At 36.3% G+C, this 22,442-nt stretch overlaps 1 protein-coding gene across 4 annotated transcripts in view; it reads right to left on the reverse strand.

The window, feature by feature from the left end:
* Positions 1–22,442, reverse strand: part of CNOT6 (CCR4-NOT transcription complex subunit 6) — a 32,408-nt gene that overhangs the window by 4,369 nt on the left and 5,597 nt on the right. For 3 of the 4 annotated variants that reach the window (XM_032196700.1, XM_032196701.1, XM_032196702.1), the window contains exons 2-11: positions 13,252–13,365; positions 11,813–11,999; positions 7,736–7,821; positions 6,654–6,758; positions 6,493–6,561; positions 4,860–5,017; positions 4,195–4,349; positions 3,111–3,265; positions 1,947–2,177; positions 416–618 (exon numbers count right to left, since the gene is read on the reverse strand). In XM_032196700.1, coding sequence (XP_032052591.1) covers positions 416–618; positions 1,947–2,177; positions 3,111–3,265; positions 4,195–4,349; positions 4,860–5,017; positions 6,493–6,561; positions 6,654–6,758; positions 7,736–7,821; positions 11,813–11,999; positions 13,252–13,363 — 1,461 coding nt within the window. In that variant the 5' untranslated portion in view covers positions 13,364–13,365. The remainder of the gene's footprint in view (positions 1–415; positions 619–1,946; positions 2,178–3,110; positions 3,266–4,194; positions 4,350–4,859; positions 5,018–6,492; positions 6,562–6,653; positions 6,759–7,735; positions 7,822–11,812; positions 12,000–13,251; positions 13,366–22,442) is intronic. The other variant, XM_032196703.1, reaches the window with a different exon arrangement.

The raw sequence follows: 22,442 nt of genomic DNA on the forward strand, positions 1-22,442 counted from the left end.
CAAATCACACTTCTGATTTTGAAGAAGGAAGCAGCCCTCTGTTTCCTCATGCCAAGGGTACACTGACAGCTTTCCAGTAACGGTGTAGATTGCTTCCTTGGAATTGGCAGCTTAACTGCCTGTGTTCTACTACTTCATTTAGCATGGAGTATTAAAATACATCACATATATATATGAAAAGAAAACAACTCCATCTCTTGCAAATCTACTACAAGATCCTAACACAAAAAAAGGATGACTTAGCTACTGGAGTGCTCAACATTTCAATGTCCAAGAAACCATGTTTTAAATATAAGTTCAGCAAATCTGCTGTTAGCTATCTAAACATTAACTTCTTTGTTAAACAATTAACATGAATTGCTCTAATAAAACTTCAGATAGGAAACTTTTTCAAAACAGCAGCAAAGTTTTTTACCTTGAAATCAAATGTGTAATTTGTATAAGGCATTAGACCATTCTCATAGGCACTCTTCAACTTGAAACCATGTGTAATTCTTCCGTTTGTTGTTCCATTTTTTCCATTACAGCTGAAGTTGGTAAGACTTTCATTGTATCTCAGTTCCTTGAAATCTTTGTGGTTTGTTTCCACTCCACCAGTACTCAAATACTCAACAACACCTGACAGGAGAGACAAACACACAGGAAGGTATTAACAAGCATTCAGCATGTAAATGTGTGTGGATTACTCTGAGTTCTATATGCAATTTTCTGCTTTATATAAGGAAACCCTTAACAAGTACACAATACAGTCAGCAGTTCTTATAAAATACTGTGAGACAATGTATACACATATCTAGAGCAACTGTCACCTAGAACAAAGAAACATTCATTGATTAGAAAAACTTGAACATTAGTAAGAATGGTTTGACTCGAGAAATGAAGATGAAAGAGGTAGAAGTAAAATTCCAGGTAGGTGCTAGGTAGGCAACTTCTTCTTGTCTCCATGCACAAATCTTAGCTTTCAACATTCCAAGACTAAAATGCTGCCAAAAAGACCAGTTCCATAACACTACTTCAGCTAAAGTTCACTTGAAAAGAGGGCACAAAGCAAATTAGACAGATATCTGTCTTGGAAGACTACAGTTGTGCTCCTTTTCAGGAGAGGTGTGTTAGAGTTCTGGAAGGTAAAGGAGATGACTAACTGTTCTGAAGAGACACATGAACTGGCCATTGCAATAAGCACCAGCTTGCTTTCTTGCGATCATATTTAAAAAGAACAAACTAAACAAAAATCCCACACACTTCCAGCACTCTGAGCAGTAACCACTCATATCAACCCTAGCAGATGTTAACAGTTGACAGAGGCCAGAAGGAAGGCAGACCAAGAATGAAGATTACTATATTTAATAATTAGCAGCAAGAAAGAAGGATGGCTCTTGAGTTCAGTACTTGAACTGGGTACCTGAGAAAGAGTAAAGAAGCGGTTCACTGAATCTGTTATTTCCTTGCACTTTATAAAGTTGCCACAAAATCATAAAAATTAGCACAATAGTAAAGAGCTATGAAGAATTCCTTTCTGGTAGGAGATATATTGAATTTTAGGAGTCCTAAAACATCTGAGCTGCAGAAAATGACTATAAGGATGCAACTTTAAAGAGAAGAACATGTATTTTCACACTTAAAGTAATAAGAATAAATAAAAAACCAACAACCCCCAATTATCGGTAACATACTAACATTTCCAGTTATGTTGGAAGACATTTTCTTCCTTTCCATTCCTGTTTAAGATAACAATCAAAATGATCCTGAAAGACAAGACAGAACTACACTACTGCATAGACAATAAAAGTCACTCACAAAAGAAGCAGTTCTTATCTTTTTTCCTTCCTTAGTACCTTTAGAGCTTGTAATATAAAACAATGTGTTAGCTGGGTTGAAATTTCCTCTAAAAATTGAGACCTTAGAATTTAAATTGTTACAGAAAAATAATAAAACAGTGCTCTTACCAGAGTCTGGCAGAGAATTCAGATCGGCACACAGTACAAGTGGAATGGTTCCATGTTCTCCCGAAACACCAGGCTTGAGAGTACGGGAAGCTTTATCAATAATGTTCTTTACCTCAGACAGGAACATCATAGTCTGAACTAGCTTCACGTCAGAATAATCTGGGTCCCAATGCATATGTGCATTAGCAACAAGAACTAGCTGCTTTTCCATCCCAAGATGTGGTTTTCCAGCTAAAATTTAAAATTGATTATTTACTTTATGTGGTCAGCAACAGAAATGTTATCATCTTTAACTGTGTTGAATTTTATACAAGACATTTTAGTGGAAGAAAAATACCAGTTGCTTGAAGACAATTCATACCATTTAGTTTAAGATGGCTATACAACTCCTCTTAGATCTAGTAAGTGTTTTAGTTGATCCTAAGCATTAGGAATAATTTTATTTCACACTGAAGACCATTAACAGACTATCACTCTAATGTTTATGTATTTAGGAATGCCACTATCACCATAAATAATAGATAACCACACTAACAGAAAACTACTGTAGTTTTAAGAATTAAAACAGTTTTCCTCAGGTTATCTGTGAGTGCAAACAAGCTCTGCCCATATCTTACTAGGCAATGAGCTCTGCGTTTTAAAGTTACTCATATTGTTAGCTACCTACTTAGAATTACTTCTTAAAAAGCTTGTTAGAATGTGAACTAAAATCATACTTGGATAAACATAAACGTTGAATAGGTACCCACTGAGGTACTTATAAAGCCAACTTACATCTCATAAATTAAGGAATGGCAGGGCAGAACAAGTTGGGTTTAAGCATAACATTGAAGAAAACAAACTAAAACGATGCAGATACATGAACCTGGAAAACCCAACTACTATCAACTGATTCTCTGATACCTGTACATCTCTCCAAGCAAAGTCCATCAAAGCAAAATAGTACAAGTGAAGCTACAAACAAAAAAAAAAAAAAAACAACTATCTCATCCTTTGAATAATACATCTTTTCTCCTATTTCTCTTTGGAAATAAGTTTGTCTGGGCATACAGTGTATGAACAAACTCATCTGTAGAATCTGGTTTCTGTTTTACTGTAACAAAAGTCCATTTTTTTAATTTATAAAATACAATCATTTCAAAAATTAAGCTAGATAGGACTTACATGACATTTCTATCAATTCTTTTCGCAGTTCTAATAATACAGCAACTCCAATGTTATCTTTTGTCATAACTCTGTTCAACATAGCTTCTGAACCTTCTGAGTTTGCCATAGCTAGTTGATTGAACTCAACGGTATGTTTTTGAACCAAAGTAAATCTGAAAGAAGAACATTATATGTGATTTCTTCAGTAAACAGATATCAAAGGAAATGTTATAGGTAATTCGCCTTTTAATTAAAGCTCAAACATTTGTGATGAGAAAGTCTCAGCCTTTAACATAATTTCATAAAAATCCTAAACTGAAATTAAAGGATAAAAAAAATGCTAGGAAAACTGTAAGATATTAAGCTGATTTTAAATTTAAGTATTTATTTTATTTTTAAAAAGAGAAAAATATAGAATAGGAGCTCTTGTTTTTGATTCTCCATGAGATTCTAGTTCAAACTTGCAGATTTAATAGAGTGACTGAGTAATTGTTTTTTGGCACCTACATTTACTTGTGAACACAAAGGAATGGAAGCAGAAGGAAGGAAAACTATTACTGTCATATCCAAACAGTTGTACAAGTATAATACAACGAGTAACTATTGCAGCTCTTATATGATGTCTTAATATCATTGCTCACTCCTAAGAATAGGTTCATTCTTTTCCCCTCCTTTCTGAGAAGATAAATGCATCATATAAGTCAGTCATCTGAGCCCTTACTTCAGCAATTTTGATTACCTATCCATTTAATTAAAACAAAAAAAAAAAAAAAGGAAAAAACATTTGCTTCCTTCTAATTATTAACACCTAATGGTAGCATATGAAGTGTAACTTAGTGAAGTCCTAACCTGTTTTGTTCCAATAGAAGAAAATTTCAACTTCAGCAAAAATTCAGGATAAAATTCTCCATTGCTAGTTATGCAAAAAAAGATTTCTCCTGTACAAACTACTCCTTCTAGAGATTGGAATGCTCCATAACAAACATTGAACAGCTACAGAAAGGGTGACTAATGCCAAGTTGTTTTGACTGTAGAATGACACAAGAAATTGTGTGAAAAAGAGCAAGACACAATAGAAGGCTTTACAAAACCTATCACTTACTTTTCTGTTTTGAAAAATATTGCACAACCATCAACATGTTTTCTTTCCTGTTCTGACATTGTCCTAGCTCTGGATTTTGGACTGAAGAATCCATTATAGCCACGTTCTTTCAATTCTACCAGGAAAAAACTGTAGTACTGTTCAGTTTCAACCTCCTATAGAGTCAGAATAGAGCACAGCATGAATGTACGATAGCAAAATACACAGGACTGTTATTATTTAGACTTGAAGTTTAAATCATTTTCAAATTAGATTAGAAAAAAACAAACACACATTAGAATCAAGTATATCGCAGAATGTAAATTTGAGAGCAATACTCCTATTTTAAGAAGAAAATAGAATGAATTTCTGTAATCCACAGAGTTATGATTATCTTAAGCCTTTTATTTGAAAATGTGTCAATTATACCCCCACATACACATGTACACACAAAGACACCCCCACATACATTTCTTTGATCAGCAGCTGCTGGTTCACATTCCAACTGTGTGGGCTGAAAAGCATTCTTTTGATGTCAAGCAACAAATACTGCTCTAAACACCCTTTCTTTTTTCTTTTGTTTTCAGACGGTTTTGAAAACAGACCATTTACTGTAAACATAGTTAACATAGAGAAACCAGTAGATGAGAATACAAAAGGAAAAGAAATAGCAGCATATCTTTTACCTGAAGACTTATGATGTCGGCATTACAGCTCAGGATTTCCTGCATAATGGCTTTTTTTCTGTATTCCCAGTTCAGTGCCCAAGATGGACAATAGCCATACAACTGCCGGGTAGCATATTTATCACAAAGTACGTTGTAACACATGACAGAGAACAAGGCTGTGGATAAATAATGTTGCTTACACACTGATGTATTAAGAACAAAAAAAACGCAGTTATATTCTTCACTTTTGTCTTCTGCAGATTTATAAATGCAAGCTTCATTTGCTTCAACCAAAAATTAACACCTGTACTTATACTAAAAAAGCATTTATTAGTCCTTCTGGAAAGATGTTACCTTCAAGTTTGGGCTTCTGGAAGCCATCTACTAACATTTACTTAGTAAACAAAACCAAAACCACCCTTTATATGGATAATGAAATAGACAGCAGACAAATGTACTCCATGCTAAGTGATGCATTACTGTGAAAAGCCTAGAACAAGGTGTTTTGAACATTTAAATTTGCTAGCTATCCTGAAGTTTGTAAGCTCTTGAAATAGACTATTTAAAAATCTATCTTAATATCAGCATGAAATGTAACAGATCCTCATAATTTTGCAGATATACATCAGGGTTAGGAATTTTTCACACAAATAAGTAGTATAGGCAAAACAGTAAGTAAAAAACATCCACCTCTAATTTTCCTCACAAAGCTTACAATTTGCATGTAACGTTAAACATTTGCTTCTCTGTATTTATTTTGAACAGAAGTATTTATTTTTGCTTCTCTGTATTTATTTTTGAACAATTTATTTTTAAGACAGTTCAGGGCAGCATGACAGGTAATCCAGTAGGATGGATATTTGGTTTTGTTTTTAAAAAAGCACTAAGGAATTTGCAGTATGATAATGAGATACTTTACTTGGAAGATTACTGGTAGCTCCTCTCAACAAGGAGGACAACACAGGAGAAGAAAAAAATACAGCTGTTTGAAGATTTAGAAAATGAGGCAACAATCCAAGGCTGACTGGGGGTCAAAGCTCAATCCTTTGAAAACAAATAGGTGAGAGCAAGAGACATATTGCATAACATCATGGTCTTTGAAGTAACCTCCTTGATAAAATCAATAGGGGAAAGTAACGTATGTCAGTCCTGAAACAGAGGACACTGCAATAATTGCAGAATATTTTCAGTCTGCAAATGAATAAAAAGGGCTGTATTTTAGATAATTCATGCAGAAGAAATTAGTAAGCAGATAAATGCATCCTGATTCCCAAGAGCAAGAAACTTGTGGAAGCAGGTGATACATAGGGAACTTGAAAGGAAAAAAAAGTATATACCCTTTTGAGAAATTATGACCATGGTCTTCCATTTTTTATTCTTCAACAAATGTTCAATTGAGCCTGTTATAATACAACTATATAACTCATTGTGGACAACAATTTCACTTCCTGGGAAGAGTATGCTCATTAAGAAGAAACTACATCCTAATAGGATCTGAACCAGGTGTTCCAGTTGAGGTAGAACTGCTTCAACTAGCTGCCAGCAATGGTCAGATGATTAATTAATTTAAGTATCAAAAACTTTTCAGCAGATAATAAAGATCAACAGTTTTCATAAAAAGAAATGAAAAGTCCTTGAAGTGTTACAGTACCTGTTGGTCTTGTACGGTCTGGTTCTTGCAACATAATCCAAGATCTTGGAGGCGGTTGTTCTGTTGAAACTATGGAAGTATTTTAAAAATAGAAATACAAGAAGTGATAATCACATTTAATTTATACAGCAGAAATTAATGTTTTAAGAATGATCACTTACTTCTTTTTGCAGTACCTGCCAAATTATCAAGCAAATAGTTCAGTAGCCTTCGTGTCCCATCTGGTTCCTGATAAAGGTTCAGAATATCCTGTGTAAGTGGATTTCCTGCAAACACATTTACAGAAATACTGAAATATGCAGAATCAGTATGAATTTACACATGCACATTTAAAGCCAGCATCTCTGAGAAAAATACTAAATTTACTATGAACTATGAACAAACTTCAAATCTCAAGTCTTCAATCCCACAAACCACAACACGTGCAGCTATTTCTGCTGAATTTAATTGCATTCTCTCTTCTTCTGAAAGCCTGCTCCAAGTGCAGGTGTTGGATCTAACAGCAGGGAGAAATTGGCATGGTACAATGTGCTGCATCACTTGCAGGCACAAAGCTGATGAGGCAAAAAACACAAGAGCAACCTGTTTGCTTTGCTTGATGTGAGTGAAGTGTCCACTGTCAGTTTGCCTGTCCTACCCCAATGGAGTCTACCAACTGCTAAACTCATAAAGCTGATCATAAAGGTTTTCATGGACAATGCACGTGGTAATCATCCAGTTTTAAAGGAGGAAGACTTGAGACTTAACAGCATTTGGAGATATTGCTATCGCTCAGTACTCCTGATCTTGCAGGCCCTCATGTGACAATTTCCAATGAAATCAGCAATTTTATAGCAACAATAATTCATACAATCCAGAGAAAAAAGGGAAAAAATATAGCTGCTTGTGTAAACAGCACAATAACCTTTGTACAGCAGTACAAAGCATATACCCCTTTTGGTTAGAGTTCACTATCAATAGCTCACTGCAGACTTAAAGCACTCTTATCTGATTCCTGTGCAAGCAACAGAAAGCTTCCTCTCTGCAGAAAGGAGGAAGACTCTTTACATTTGGAGTGTTTGACCCAAGGAGCTCTTCTCTTAATCACTAAATAACAACATTTATAAGAGTGAAGTAGCTAAGTAGTAAGTAGCATCTGGGATTGCTATTCAGTAACATTTTATGAATCAGCAGTCTACAGCCATTACATCTCAGGAGTGATATCATTAAATAAAGCACGGATACCAAGAAAAAGTAGTAATACCTTTCAGACCCAAAGTCTGTAACTGGAACAGTTTTCCCAGCTCAAAAGGTAAAACTCGTAACAGGTTGTTATTTAAATGTAGTTCCCTGTAGACAGAGTAAGAATCATATAGGGCTGAAAACAGACCAAAGTTTGTCTTCAGCAACCTATAGTACAGGAGATTTAACTAAAAGAAACAACATACTAGCAAACCACAATACTCAAAAAAAATTGAAGACGAAACAGCAATAGTTAGGGAAATCCTGCTGTACTCACACACACACAGACAGAATATGTATTGCATTGAAGTAAAGAGGAAAGCAGCTGTTTGGCAAGTTCATCTTAAAAAGTCAGGAATTTTGTAAACATTAACAATTATGAAAGCATTTAATACTACAAGTGATCAAGTAGTAACAGCTCTGACAAACCACACCATAAAACAGTTCATCTATGATTAAAAGCCAAATAAAGGAAAATTAAATCCCAGAAAACAAATAAGCAAAAAATAAATGAAGTACCATGACAGCACTACTAGAGCTATGACATTATCATGTTAGTACACAGTTAAAATTCTTTTTGGTTAAGGTCTCTCATGAATACTGGTTTGCACTTTACATGGAGTAGGGAAAAGCGGAGTGCATGCCTCAGGTAATTTAATTCTTTCCGCTAAGCTTCTTTCCTTTGACACATAAGGAAAGGTAAGTGCATACTGATCTACTGTGTACGAGTTTCCAGACACAAAGAAAGAGTTGATCTGTCTCTGGCCAACAAATAGTAATTTTCTGTTGTTTCCATAACTTCAGTATTAGGATGAAATACGTGCTTTTTACTTTCCAAAAAGCAAAATAAATACAGGAACAGGTCTGGATTCTGATATCCCAATCAACTGGGCAGAGAGAATGGACTTGTGAGCAAGCTTTTCAATTTCTTAAAAGCATTCCAAGCTAAGTAGTAAAGACTTTCCTTAAAATTTTCAATATAAAGTTGCTACTTCAAAAGGGTTTCTACCTTGGTGTCTAGAGACTCGAAAATTATTCAAGGAGGGAATGACACCAAACTTGGATGCCAAGAATTATGTTACTGCCTTTAGATTTCTACAAGACAGCACTCAAAGCAAAGAGAAATATTTCTTCTTCTACCCTTGTATTTCAAAAGTAAATTCTATACAGTTCTTTCCTAGCAGTGAATTCCCAAAGAAATTCTCAGTTTAACTGCATATTTAGAAACCTTGGTAAAAATGAAGTCGCTTGTTTCACAGATACTCTGGTGTGTGGAATAGAAGAAGATAAGGGAGGGGACTTTCTTTTTGATTGACTGGGTTATCTAGAAATGTTGAATCATTACTCATCTGATTGCCAGACTATATAATACAACTGGTCACCTGTTTTGTAGTTACTTTTTTGTTTGTTTTGAATATAAAATCTCACAGATGAAAGCACATATTTTAGACAAACTCAGAAGCCCACTGTGTCATTATACAGTTTCTAAGTATGAACAATAAACATGGCAGGTAAATAAGGAGACAATATATTATTTAAAACAAAATATTCCCAATGGTCCTCAGCACTTCCATGGACGTTTGAGACTTAAATGGATATAATTTTTTAGAGATAATATTCAATAAGACATTAAAAGGCTACTAATTTATTCTTTAGGAAGGTACCTTGTCCATTAAGAGCTTTTCAAAGCACTGCCGAAGTCTAAAAAAAGTTAGATTATTTATGAAGTGTAAAAAATACAGCTAAATTCCTTTAGTGAAAAAATAGCAGGATGGAAGAATGGCATAAAAGTATCATTACATTTTCTGTCTTGGATGAAAGGATTATTTTCTCTAATAAGCTTTGCCTCCTGGAACCCCTCCTTTACACAGCAAAGATGATAACAGCAAATTCCACTAGTTCTTTCAAGCATATCAAGAGAATCTGTTTTAGATCTGAGCTTTTCGAGGTAATATGTTAGAATGTTTTTTTCTCCTCTTTCCCCAAAGATCAGAAATCTTACTGCTCTCTCTGACACCTCTTTCTTGAGTACCTGCAGCAAAAACAGAGATGCAATGAGTCTTGGGTGAGCTTTGCCATACAGACCAAAAACAGAGCTCCAGATGTGAGAGTTTAAAGACCTGTTATCAATTCTAATGCGTGAGAGCACAAATTATTTCTGTGGCTCAGGGTATTAGCAATGCCCAGTGTTGAATTACCGTTAGTTTGAACAACTTCCCAGAACTTATGGGAAGCGTCAGCAGTAAGAGCTAGCCTGAAACATAAAACTACAGCACAACTGAGACCTGCAGAGCGCTATCACACAGGATGCACTTACGGATTTTTCTTCACTTTCACCACAGTGAAAAGAAATCATGGATCAGCTGCAATTACTGAGGACAGAGAGAGTGCAGTGGATTAATGCACTAGCTTTTCACGTCTAGAGGTCTGGATTCAATTTCTATGTTTATATCACAAACAGAAAACTGGATTGATCCTAGGCCTTGGCTACACATTTCACATTCACAAGATTTAGCATTCTCTACTTGGAAGAGGTTTAGGACTTGGAAGAGAGCTGAAACTTCATAAAGTTAGAATAAATTGGGAAAAATGTTGTGAAGATAGCATAGTATCTTTGGACTCTGCTGATGACTCTATGGGGCTATTCTAACTTAATGTCATGAATATTAATTTTACAGCAACATTTCAGAAAGAAAGAAAAAGATTGATGAAAATAAAATAATGCTGATGAAATGAAAAGATTAATTTGAAAGTATTCCAGGATTTAGGATTACTAGCTCATGTTATCTGAAGAATGGATAAAGGAGAGAAGAAAATTACTAATAACTGCTTTTAATTGGAGTAGTAATGCAAAACATTAAAAATAAAATACAAAAGAACAAGCTATTTCAATTCTGATAACAACTACACAACACACTACAAAAGAGAGCTGCCAATTATATTCTAAAAAGTACGGTTCCTTTACTCAACCACCAAGACTGAGACTTAAAGTACTTTGGAATTTGAGCTTTTAGTACCAATTTAATTGGCTAGTTTAATCCTCTCCAACAGAGTGGACTTCTCTAAAGTAGAATAAAATGCAGTGACATATTTATGTACAAACTTGCTTTGCTTCCAGTTTTATTAAAGCTGTCCTGGCAGTCCATTTCTCTATTTTCTTTCTTTACTTCCACTAAAATTTGAATTACTTGTAGACTCAGTGTTTTCTGGTTTTGAGAAAGTTGGCCATAAACATCTTCAAAATTAAAAGTAGTTACGTCAATTACTTGTAACTATCTAATAAAACTAAAGATAAGGCTCTTCTTTTGGGTCAAGGGTAAAAGAGTGTTGCCTGTAAATATTTACCTTTATATGTCATTTACATATTTACATAACAATGTATTGTAAAGTGAAATGCTGCAGCCTTAATTATAATGTAAATATTCATCACTATTCATGTTTGAGGTATCATTCCATGCAAACTTTGTGCATTTTCACATTGTAAAATTGAGTGGAAAAAGTTGCATATAGTACTTTTTTTCCCCCTCTTCGATTTGCATAGGAATGCAGCTACTTGAGAGTAAATGTAGGAAGGAGATGATGTTAGAAAAACTGCAGTAGTTACAAAACCAAGAGAATAAGAACTATTATTATTAGAAATAATTACTAAAGATGAATAAATAGGAAGAATAGTAGTTAGCATGACTGTGAATGTTTAATCGGACCTTCTTCCTACTTTCCTGTGAGACAAAGGCAATTGTTTGTGCATCAGCATTTCTTAGAGAAGAATTCCACATAAAGATTTTTAAGAGTTTGAAAAGAGATGCATAAGAGAGGAAACCTTACTTGGAAAGATATAAAATGGTTGACTATTATCAAACTGAGCGCTTCCGGAGCTCATAATGAACTGTTATACATTGGAACAGAATATCACAGAAAATCCAGCACTGCTATAAACTGCAAAGACTATAGCAAGTGTTCAGGGGGACAGGTAAAGAGTCAGGAAGGGGATATTTATTTATCCTTTCTGTTGACTAGAACATCAATATTATGCCAAAACCCGAGCTGTTTCTATAAGATAACAGGAGTTAAAATTGTTCAACTGCTAAAACTTATGTACCTGAGTGACACCATGTTTCCGAGCTCTGCTGGTAAACTGCGGATTTTGTTAGAGGACAGGTCCAGATACACCAGATTGTGAAGCTTGGCAATGTCTGAAGGAATACGGGATAAGGAATTGTCACTGAGATGCAAAGCTGTCAAATGGGTCAGTGTCCACAACGATGAACTTAAGCTTCTCACTTTCCCTGGGGAAGGAAGGTGAAGGAAAAAAATAAAAATCCATTAATCATTGATTATATAAATCCAAAGAAATTCAGCACTGTACATGAGAATTTAAAGTGTTGCCAGGGACACTTAGATTGTTTTTCTCCCAATCCATACTTAAATTTTGAGCATCTGTCCTTCTTAAGTCCCATACAAAACAGACATTTACTAACTGACCATGTATTCAATAATTAATAGATGTTTAAGAAATATTATTTGTCTTACAGGTTATATTTGGGGTGAAAGATTCTTCAGTTTGCCCCTTATTTCTGTGTAACATCTTTCAAACCCAAAGTCTTTATTCTGTGGCATTAATCCAGCCAAGAACAGACAGAAGTACTATATTTGGGGTGACTAAAATGCTTCGTTAAGAACATGGATTTCCATCTGGTATTCAACCAAAAGCTGCATAAATTATTGCCAGAGATTTAAAAAAAAAGGTATAATTTTCGTATAAACTGAATGGTGGAAACATGGATTTGTGTTATAGAATCAAGATTCTTACACTGCTGCATGTGAGCAATGTGAGATATAATCAGAAGAAGGTCTCAAAATATTTTCTCTCTCCAAGACTTTTTTTTTGGAAGAGCTCTTTTCATTTACAAGTCATCTAACTGTGCCAATGGCATTAGAAGAAGGGTACCAACGTCAATTTCTCCAAGGTGGAAAAAGTTTTGAAAGCCTTTTAAAAGACCACCATTTAACTAGGTTTCTGCATCTGCAACCTTCAGGTAAGAAATGCCCATGTAAAGGCATGTAGCACTTGAATTAAGACACGGATTCAGTGATCTGGACAGAAAGAATGACTCTTCTCAGTTCGAACTACTTGTATTCTACAAATTTCTGTATTAGACAGTCAGTCATTTAGAAATACCACATCAGTTTTTACAGTCTCATGAAGAAATTCCATATTTAATCAAAATTTCAGCCTAAATTTGCATCACTAGAAAATCTGCTGGATGTGATAACCTACAACACTGCTGTGCAACGTGCGAAGACCTTTAATGAGTCAAAAGGTCAAGCCTTGGTTTTTTATTCCTTCTTCCAGTGGAAGCTGGGTATCAGTTTACCACAGGTGAATGTACCACACTGAGCATACAACTTCTCTCCTATCATTCTTTCACGTTCCCTAGATTTCTTGTTCAAGCCTGTACTACGACACAGGCTATTCATAAATAGCAATGAGATTGTAACTCAGTTACAATCAGTTACTCAGATTCCTCAGTTTCTTACCACTTATTTCCAACTCCGCCCAGTGTGATTTCTTTCCGTTGGCTGCTTCCTCTGAGGACATAATTGTGTACATCCTCCGTGGATCAGGTGGATCGTACTTTTCCTTGGGCATTCCTGTCAAGATAAAGAGACGAAGAATGAATTATGATGTTTTACATGGTGAATTATTTGAAAGGTAGTTTCCATTTCTCAGTTAAATATCTTTTCAGACGTTCACTCCAAACACGTCTCAAAACTTAAAGACAACTTGTGACCATTTATAAACTTTACTGAATGGGAAAGCCTGCTCTAAAAATAGATGAGCTCAGATTCCCGATGCTCCCAGAATGACAGATGACAATCCCCCTCTACCCTCTGACAACAATTTAACAAAATCTGTAAACCAATATAAAGATTCTGTCCTGACACCTTTCACAAGTATTATGTATTTCACTGTATCCTTCTAAAAACAACCCAACGCATTGCAGTCTCCTTTGCCACAAAATTCTTCCTTGTATAAACTGTGAAGAAAACAGTTGTCTCTAACCTTGTTTATCTACCAGTTCCAAGCTTATTGCAATTCTCAACTCATCGCACAATTCAGAGCATCCAAGAAAAGAACATTTCAAAAGGATCCTCAATTCTTCAAGTCTGCTAAGCAACAGCCTTTTAATCCAAACCTTATCCTACTCCTTTGAATCTGAAAATATTGCATCTAAGGTAGAGATTCCTGCCAGTTTCTTCAGTTAGGCATTTAATGATTACGCTTATCTCCAGTGCAAGAAGGATGTGGACTTGAGAGGGTCCAGAGGAGGCCACAAGGATGATCAGAGGCTGGAGCACCTCTCCTAAGAAGAAAGGCCAGGAGACCTGGGGATGTTCAGCCTGGAAAAGGGAAGGCTCAAGGGACACCTTATTGCTTTAAGGTCCCTACCAACCCAAGCTGTTCTAAGATATCACGATTTTTCTCATTCTCTTCCAGATCACTCCTGATAATTTTACCAGAAACATTTCTGAATTTCTTCTTTTTTTTTTTCATATCCAATTGCAGACCATGAAAAAGAAGGAGCAAAAATTCCTCTACAAAAAGCCTCCCTCTGGCATTCCTGTACATCAACATACTTGTACTACCCCACTGCAGAGAAGGAAGGAAAATAAGGCATTCCTGGATTGATACTAAAAGCCTGTTCTATAACCCTCTCTTTTGTATTTTAGGATTAAGAATCACATTTGGGTTTTAGTCAGTTAAAAAGGGAAAACAGCTTAAATATATTTTGATTTAAGTAACTACTGTATTAACGTACACATTAGTTACATATTTTAAGGTTACAGAAGGCTTCCAATATAAATAGCTTTTATCACAGATTAGAAAACTACTTTTGCATAGCTCTATGTAGATGTAAGAGCTTCTACGGCAAAGAGTTCACCAGCTTAAAGTGATGCATCCAAACATACAGAAAAGCACAAGTAGTGAGCTATAAAGTTATTTATATGCAATAAAGAAGTTAAACAATACTGACTCAAACAGTATTTACAAGCAAGTTACAAGAAACATTACACAATTGTTAAGCAAAATGTATCAATATTTTAATATTATCCCAAAAACAGTAAACAGAGAAAAACCTCCATTGGTTGAAGCCCTAAGGAACGCCTACCTACCAAATTTTTCAAGGCTTTCTATCAAGTCAATTTTTTTCCTGTCGCTGGACTAATTGACTATATCAGAAAGTGTTGTACTTATCCAGAGCATAAACCAGTAAGAACCTTTACAAGATTAGGTTATCAACCAGACTTGTTTCTTATGGATTGAATGTACAGGGAATGGTTTATTCTATATGTTAAAAACAAACAAAAATAATAATTAATTGCGTGTCTTAATTAAAAGTTTTTAGACCCCCCAAATGCTTACTTTAATACAACAGCTCTTCTACTAATTCACACTCTTTCTTTCCTCTTTCTCCTTTCCCACTCCCAGTCAACTCCCAGTAAACCCTGGGCAGGTTTACTATGCCCACGGAAATTCCTCTTTAAGAAATGAATGGTGGGCAAAACGATGAGATTATAAATAGCAGCTGGGGTGAGTTCCTTAAAGGATGACAGTACCTGAGTACCCAGAATGCTAACGTTGTGAAGTGTAATAATTTCTTCTTCCAAGCCAATTAAAGGAGGTAAAAGTTGATTGAAAGCCACAAGGAAGGTAAAATCAGAACGTCTCCCTGCAGTAACTAATCAGTGCAATAATATGTGGCAAAGTACTATATACAGCTTCTCTTCTGAAATTCCTACAAATTAGTAAGTTTTTCACAAACGCTATCACCCTGTAAGAGCACTGTTTTTTCAAGAAAGATTTATCTTCTTTGGTCATTTGATATTTTCTCTTCCTGTGGTTCCCCAACTTAACAACCGTGTTCCAATTTTTCAAAACTAAAGCAGGTAATACTAGAGAGAAATCTCATTCAGCACAGCAATACGGATACTCCCTAGAGCACGGTCAATCACATGCACTAATTAACAGACTTGCTGGTACCAGCAGTACATGGCTCCTTCCCACTAAAAGAGGATGACACACTTTTCCAAGGGGTTTTGTTAACGCGCACTAAAACAGCTGAAGAGTTGTAAGGATTAAAGGTTTTAATGCAAGATCCTGGTGCCCCCGTGCTCCCAGCCCACCCCTGTCACTGCTCTACCCCTCGTTAGCACTCCTGCTCTTGACAGTTTTCCCTTTCTCACTGCAATTCAAAGTGGGCAATTCTGCGTTGCTGAGGATTGCCAAGAGCAGAAAAAGCAGCAAATGCACACGAGGCCTCCTTGCTAAAGGAGTGCTCCTGGCTGTGAGGCAGGGCAGCTTCGCGGGCAGGCATCCAGCTGTTGATCGGCACCGCTGATCCCAGCCACACCAGAATGCCAGGGGAATCATCCTGCCACATTTTAGAGCATCTTTATTCATAGCAGAGTTTGAGACCTCTCAGGCCCTGACACCAAGGCTAAATGTGGGTCACGTTTCACAGGTCATCATAAAATATGAACGTGATACCTTGAACTAAATGTCAAAACTTGGAGTATGCATGGAGCATGGAGTAGTTGAAGGAAATCACTCTGTTTTACAAATCACTTTTTTCTTTCTCCAGCTCCCCTTTTAGGACCTGCTGAGGTACTCTGGTTCACTGTTGAGGTAGATGTTACGTGAAGTGATGCAGTTTTGTCAGACTAAACCAATTTTAAGAAGCACAACATGGTACTAAGCAACCTTAAAGCTTTTGGTAACTGCAGCTTTAATAACATAACTAACGTGATAATTCACATCTCATTTTCAAAACAGCTTTCACCATCTGCAATTTTCAGTTGCACCAAGACAGCCTGGGGGAAGCACCACTGGATATTCCCCTGTTGTTATATGCAGTAAGTTAGTTGGTAAGGGAGAAAAGGTTTATAGAGAAATTATGACACAGATGCCCAGCACACATTCCAGACTACAAAAATTGAGTGAAGAGGACACTGAAGTACGTTTAAGTGCAAATAAAATTGTTTACTATCTTGTACTAGGTTATCGCAATTGCATTTAAGAGTTGTAAACACAGAAGAGCTTTAGAGTTTAAGAGGAGGACAGCTGCCCATTCCTACCCCAGGTCACTCAATCCTAACGTGGAATTAACACTCCTTACCCAAAGAAGCTGAGCTGAAACAGGTTGGTGGTGTCAACAGCACAAAAAATCTAGCACAAGAAATTAGATCTGGAGTCTTTGATGCAGACACAATTTTAAGCCTTTATTTCAGGGATGGTACCCAAAGACAGGAGAATGGGGAAATGGCAAACCGAGACAGACCAGGCTGTTCGTGGAGAGGTGCAAGAGTGGTGAGGATCAGAAAGGGAGAAGAAAAATACTGAAGATTGCAAAGTCAAGGGAGGGCAAGCTGTCAGAAGAGCTGACAAAAGTGGCTGATATGACAAAAGGAGGATGGAGCACTGGCTTTGGCTTCGCTCAGGAACAGATCACGAGAGACAAAGCTAAATTTCCCCCAAGATTGAGTTGCACCTGCACCAATTGCTGCCTGTCTCTCCAGATTAAAGTAATGAGTGCAGTCAGGTGATTAACAGCCAAGCTAGGTACTGGTTTAGAAAACTGTCCTGGAAAAGAGAAGGTGTGATTACCAGCAACTATGTGAGTGGGTGTGCTGCTCTATTAAGCAGGTGCTGCTTTGCTGCTGAAGAGGAATTATTATCAAAGCACTGGTGCAATTAAGAGTGCAGTCTCAGGAAAAGTTAGTGGCCTAGAAAAGGAGGATTTGGAGGAGGTGCCTGAAGGCCAAGTCATTTTAGCTCCTCTGCTATCTAAAGAAGAATGCAAAAAGACTCAGAGTGATGCTTGAGAAGGTCCATGTAATGGTAAGTCCTTCTGTTATAGCAACATGAAAGGTAAAAGCTAGAATACAAGGTAGTTAATGATCCAAACAACTCTGTAAAGTGCCAATAAATAATGTCTCTAAAATAAAGATGATAGCCTAGGAGAACTGTCTTGAGTGGTAGGGCAGAAAAGATTTTGTTTTATTCCCATTCTTTTCTTTTGAAGGTTTTATGAAGTTGGAAGGCTGTGGTAAGATACATTTAATCAAAATAGGTAGGTGAGCAGTATTCTGAGAGTAAGCAGAAAGCTTTTTTTCCCCTTAAAACAACAACAAATGCTTATAGCATTTCTTCACATCCTGAAATGATTTCTCTGAGACCACAGATGAATTAACTCTATTTCAAAACTAAATGCATTAGACCACTCCTGTAGCTCAAGTTTACTATTGAGCCTCCATAATATTGATGTCACTATAAATAGAGGTATTATGTTATCTACAGACAACTTCCTATAAATATGAGCTTCTTCCGTACCACACTTTAAACTAGGCAAAAAAAACTCTTCTGAAAATCATGAAACGCTGAAAACAGCGTAAGTTAACGTTCGGATATGAGCTTAACTTCATCTGATCCAATCAGTTATTCTGAAAGAACTATTTTGATATTTATGAAGTGAATATGAAGTTGATATTTATCTAATTTTTGCCCCACACCCCTCAACTCTAATACTGGATGATTATGTCTGAACACTCTTTTGAAGCCTTGTGCCTCTGACCTTTAAGCTCTTTCATGTAATCCAAAGCATCATTTGAGAACGGACTTCAAGGGCTTTCCCCACAAATATCTGATTCTAAAACTGAATAGTACATCTTGATTTCAAAGTTAATTTGGGATCTTCTTTGCTTCCCCAGCCACTTGCCTTGTGGTTTCACACCACGCTAAGCAGAACTAAGCTGGTCCTGCTGCAGTTCCTTCCTCCCCAGGACTTTGCATTTCCACTTCACACTTGCATCAGAAAATAAGGTTAAGAGACTTAAACTTGCCAAAATCAAAGGTGGGAGGAAAAAGCAGGAATGTATTTAAGGGTGCCCAGCTTTCTGTATTATAGTAGTAACCTCAGTGTGGACTCACAACAGAGCTGTTCATTTGACTGAAACAAAACAACAACATAATTGGTTTTGGCCACACCTACCTGAAAGCTGTTCTTGCAAAGCAGGAAGCAAAATCTTACTTCCAACTACCATCATCCATTCATTAGTTAAATAGTAACACTGAACAAAGTCTAAAATCCTAAGTGAAGTCAAAGTACAATGATTCTTAGATAACAAAACTGTAGTAGTTCTAGAAATGTATAGACTAATAAAGATGTTAACCTGCATTTGAAGGGTTAATCTGCAGTTCAGCTTTATTCAGAACAAAAATCATTGCTTTAAATGCCAAATAATGACCCTTTTTAAAAGGAATGCAGAACAGAAATGTATCTAAAAGATACCTATAACACCTTGGAAAGAAGTCCGTAAGCTAATTTCAATGTTGTACTTGTGTTTGTGATAAAATTTAAGATTTGCTAAATAACCCGTTCTTTCAAGTATGCTTATTTTGCTCGTTCCCACTCAAAGTTACACTACCTGTTCTTTAAACAAGTATTTTCTCAAGATGAATTAAGCTTATTACTTTCATGTTCCCTTCACTGTTGACATTTTATTTAGCAAGTTATGAATTTCTATGGGAATTTAATTACATTTCAGCTTGAAGCAGAGGCCACAACACTATGTAAATGGACACTGCCCCTGGCTGGGATGACAAGGTGCAACATCTGTCTCCTCACTGAAAAACAACAGAAACTTGAACAGGTTTATGGTAAAGGTCAGGCCCTACAGAATTTCACACTTTTGAAGGGATGAGTTGGGTCAATGACTGGATTTACATTCATGACAACAAATTAGTTAATGATGTTAATCTTGAAAAATAAGGGAAAAAAGGATTCATAGGCAAGACAGGATAGTGGAGCAAGGAAGCTAACAAACATCCAATATATCCTGGCTGAACCTCAAGTGTCACGTGAAGTAAACTCAGTGTAATTCAGCTAAAGTTATTTGGGGCACAGCCATGGCCACCTGTCTGCCTGCACAGCCCCATAAAACTTGGAGAACTGCATGTTGTCTTCGGTGTACCTGATACAGTTCCAACAAAGTCTTTGAAATTTTGTGTGTCTTATTTTATCTGTTTTATTCAACATGTACTAAACTTTTTAAAAACAAGTTTGATTTATTTAAAAATATTAACATATGCTATGACTCCGGTCTTCTCAACCAGTAGCAGGTATAAGCAATAATACTGAAGACTTGCATCTTACTCTTAAATACTGCTTCTGGTAATATTTGGCTACAATACCGAACTGTGCAAATAAATTAAAGTTCAGAAATGCAGGGGTAAGTCAACACCTTTAAAACAAAACAAAACAAAAACACCTCCTGAGAATTAAAGCTTCTTCAAAGAAGAGGTAATCCATACTAAAGTAGATCAGAACTAACACTACAAATATTTTGATGCTGAATAAACAGAATTTTAAGGACTGGCCTATCTATTGAAATGCAACCTTATATTTAACACTGTACTAGAGAACATGATTACTCTATTGAAACATACACAGAAAAGTGCTAGAAGAAAACAGGAATCCCTACCACCAGTATGCTACTCTTAGGTAAATATCATCGGTTGTATAAACACCTATTTATTTGCTGAGTAGTGTAAACACTCTTGGCATTAATAGAAAAAAGTCTATTCATTTTTTTAATAATAGTACATAGCACTGAAAACATAAAACTGGGGGGGGGGGGGGGGGGGAAGGAAAATTAGCTCAAGGGTAAGACCAGAGGTTTTTCAGAATATGTATTGTGAGTTCAGAATTTACCTCCCTTGCATGCACATTGCAGCTGCTTGCACAGGCAGAAGTGGAGTACCACAGGGGAGCAGCACAACTGTGATTCCTTAATACACCCCTGTGAGATCTGGGGAAAACGTCAAGATTCCTTTAACCCAATGTGTAGCTTAATGTTGGAATCATCTAAACTTAAAAGAAACACTCAAAAAGTCCGACTACCCAACACAAAGTCAGTTGCTCCATTCCAAGTGCTCTTTCACTCGGTATGACTACATACATGTCAGGGGCTGTTAGTGCAGTAAGACTTCATGGCTTCATCAGGGAAGCAATGCTGCTTCATCATATTTTAGGGACTTCTAAAAGTAGAGTTTTACCTGATTGCCAATACAGAACCACAAGTTACCCTTCCTCTTTTGCAGACGTAGATAATGCAGTAGTATGCGAGCGTGCATTTCAACCATATAATAATGTAAGATACTCAATAAGTCAATATACGTTAGCTGATGTGAATATATCTGAAATATGGCTAATTGGATCAAGTTTAGTTTTGCATAAATAGGTGGTACTACAGAAAACTTGTAAGCTGACAAAGTTTTTATAGATTTTTGTGAAAGTATATTAAGAGTTAAAAGTTCTGCAAAGCCCTTAATCAAACTAAAGCTGACTAAAATGAGACCCAACCCTCCTGCAACCTTTAAAAAAAAGGAGGAGGGGTGGAAAAAAGGCAAAGTATCCCAGTTCATATCAACCAAGCCATAAAGTCAAAGGATATGTTTGCTGTTTTCAAATTAGGAAGGCCTGATCACACTGTGTAGAGCTACAGAGCACCTAACTGGATCAGGCTTTAAGTTTCATCAAGTCTAAAAATCAGCCAATTCACATTTTTAAAATGAGCACGTTATTAAATTTTAACCTTCAGGTATTTCAAGTGTAATAAAGGTTTCTTTGTCCTTCTTAACTGTGTGTTTATGGAAATGCAAGCTGCCCAGTTACAAGGTGCTTGCCAGGGCCAGGGAGGTTGCCATTTTCCAGTCTTCTCCTCCCCAGCCCTGCCTCCCCTCCACTCTACTCCCATCATGATTTCCCATCAGCTGAGCAACCTGCAGCCCAGTATTTTACTGGAGTACGTGCAACCCCTGAACCTTGGAAGGAGTAAGAAATTTATTTACTATCTTTGCTAGTGCAAAGCAGCGATTTTCACTTCCATGTTCAGTTGCTATGTAGATCAGTTTGGGCTCAAAAGAGAACTCTAACATGGTCAGAGCACAAAAGGGATGTTTCAGCACAAAGGTCCTTGACTGCTCCATCTTTTAGACAGATCTACACGATAACACTTAATCTGAATCATGATAATTCAAATTCCCACCCCTTACCCTGCACAACATCTAAGGATTAGAAATACCATTTCTAAATGTTCTCTGTGTAACACAGAGTCCAGATGATTAGAATAGTTCTTAATTATCAGCAATTATACATAATTATGCCTATAGTAAAAGGCTGCTGTATACAAAACAAGCATTACTGCAAAACCAAATTGCAAAGCAAAGACTGACCTTTAACTGGTATCCCTAGAAACACTTTGGCTAGCTAATGAGTACTACACCACACTCAATCCTGTATTTTCTATTTTAATGTATTCTGAAATGCCAATACACTAAAAGACCAGTCAGGTTCACTAATTGCTTTAAGAATTTTCTTTCATTACATTATTCTATACTGTACAAATAAGATGGAACCTAACAGATCAACGCCAAATGGAAAAATTCCATCTTAAAACATTCAGCTTCAAGTTTTAAAAATGTAAACAGATTCGAAGACCAAGGCTCAAAAGCTTTGCCTACAAACACCTCCAGAAAGATAGTAAGAATGGTCTTGTGGCCAAAAACATTAATAAACGCCAATTCTTATTCAATATCTTATGTCCAGACAATCGTATTTGACAACTTAGTTATTATTTAATCATGGAAAACTATTTTGTTTGAAGTA

This window comes from Aythya fuligula, chromosome 14 (assembly GCF_009819795.1).
Source record: "Aythya fuligula isolate bAytFul2 chromosome 14, bAytFul2.pri, whole genome shotgun sequence".
NCBI classification, from domain to species: Eukaryota; Metazoa; Chordata; class Aves; order Anseriformes; family Anatidae; genus Aythya; species Aythya fuligula.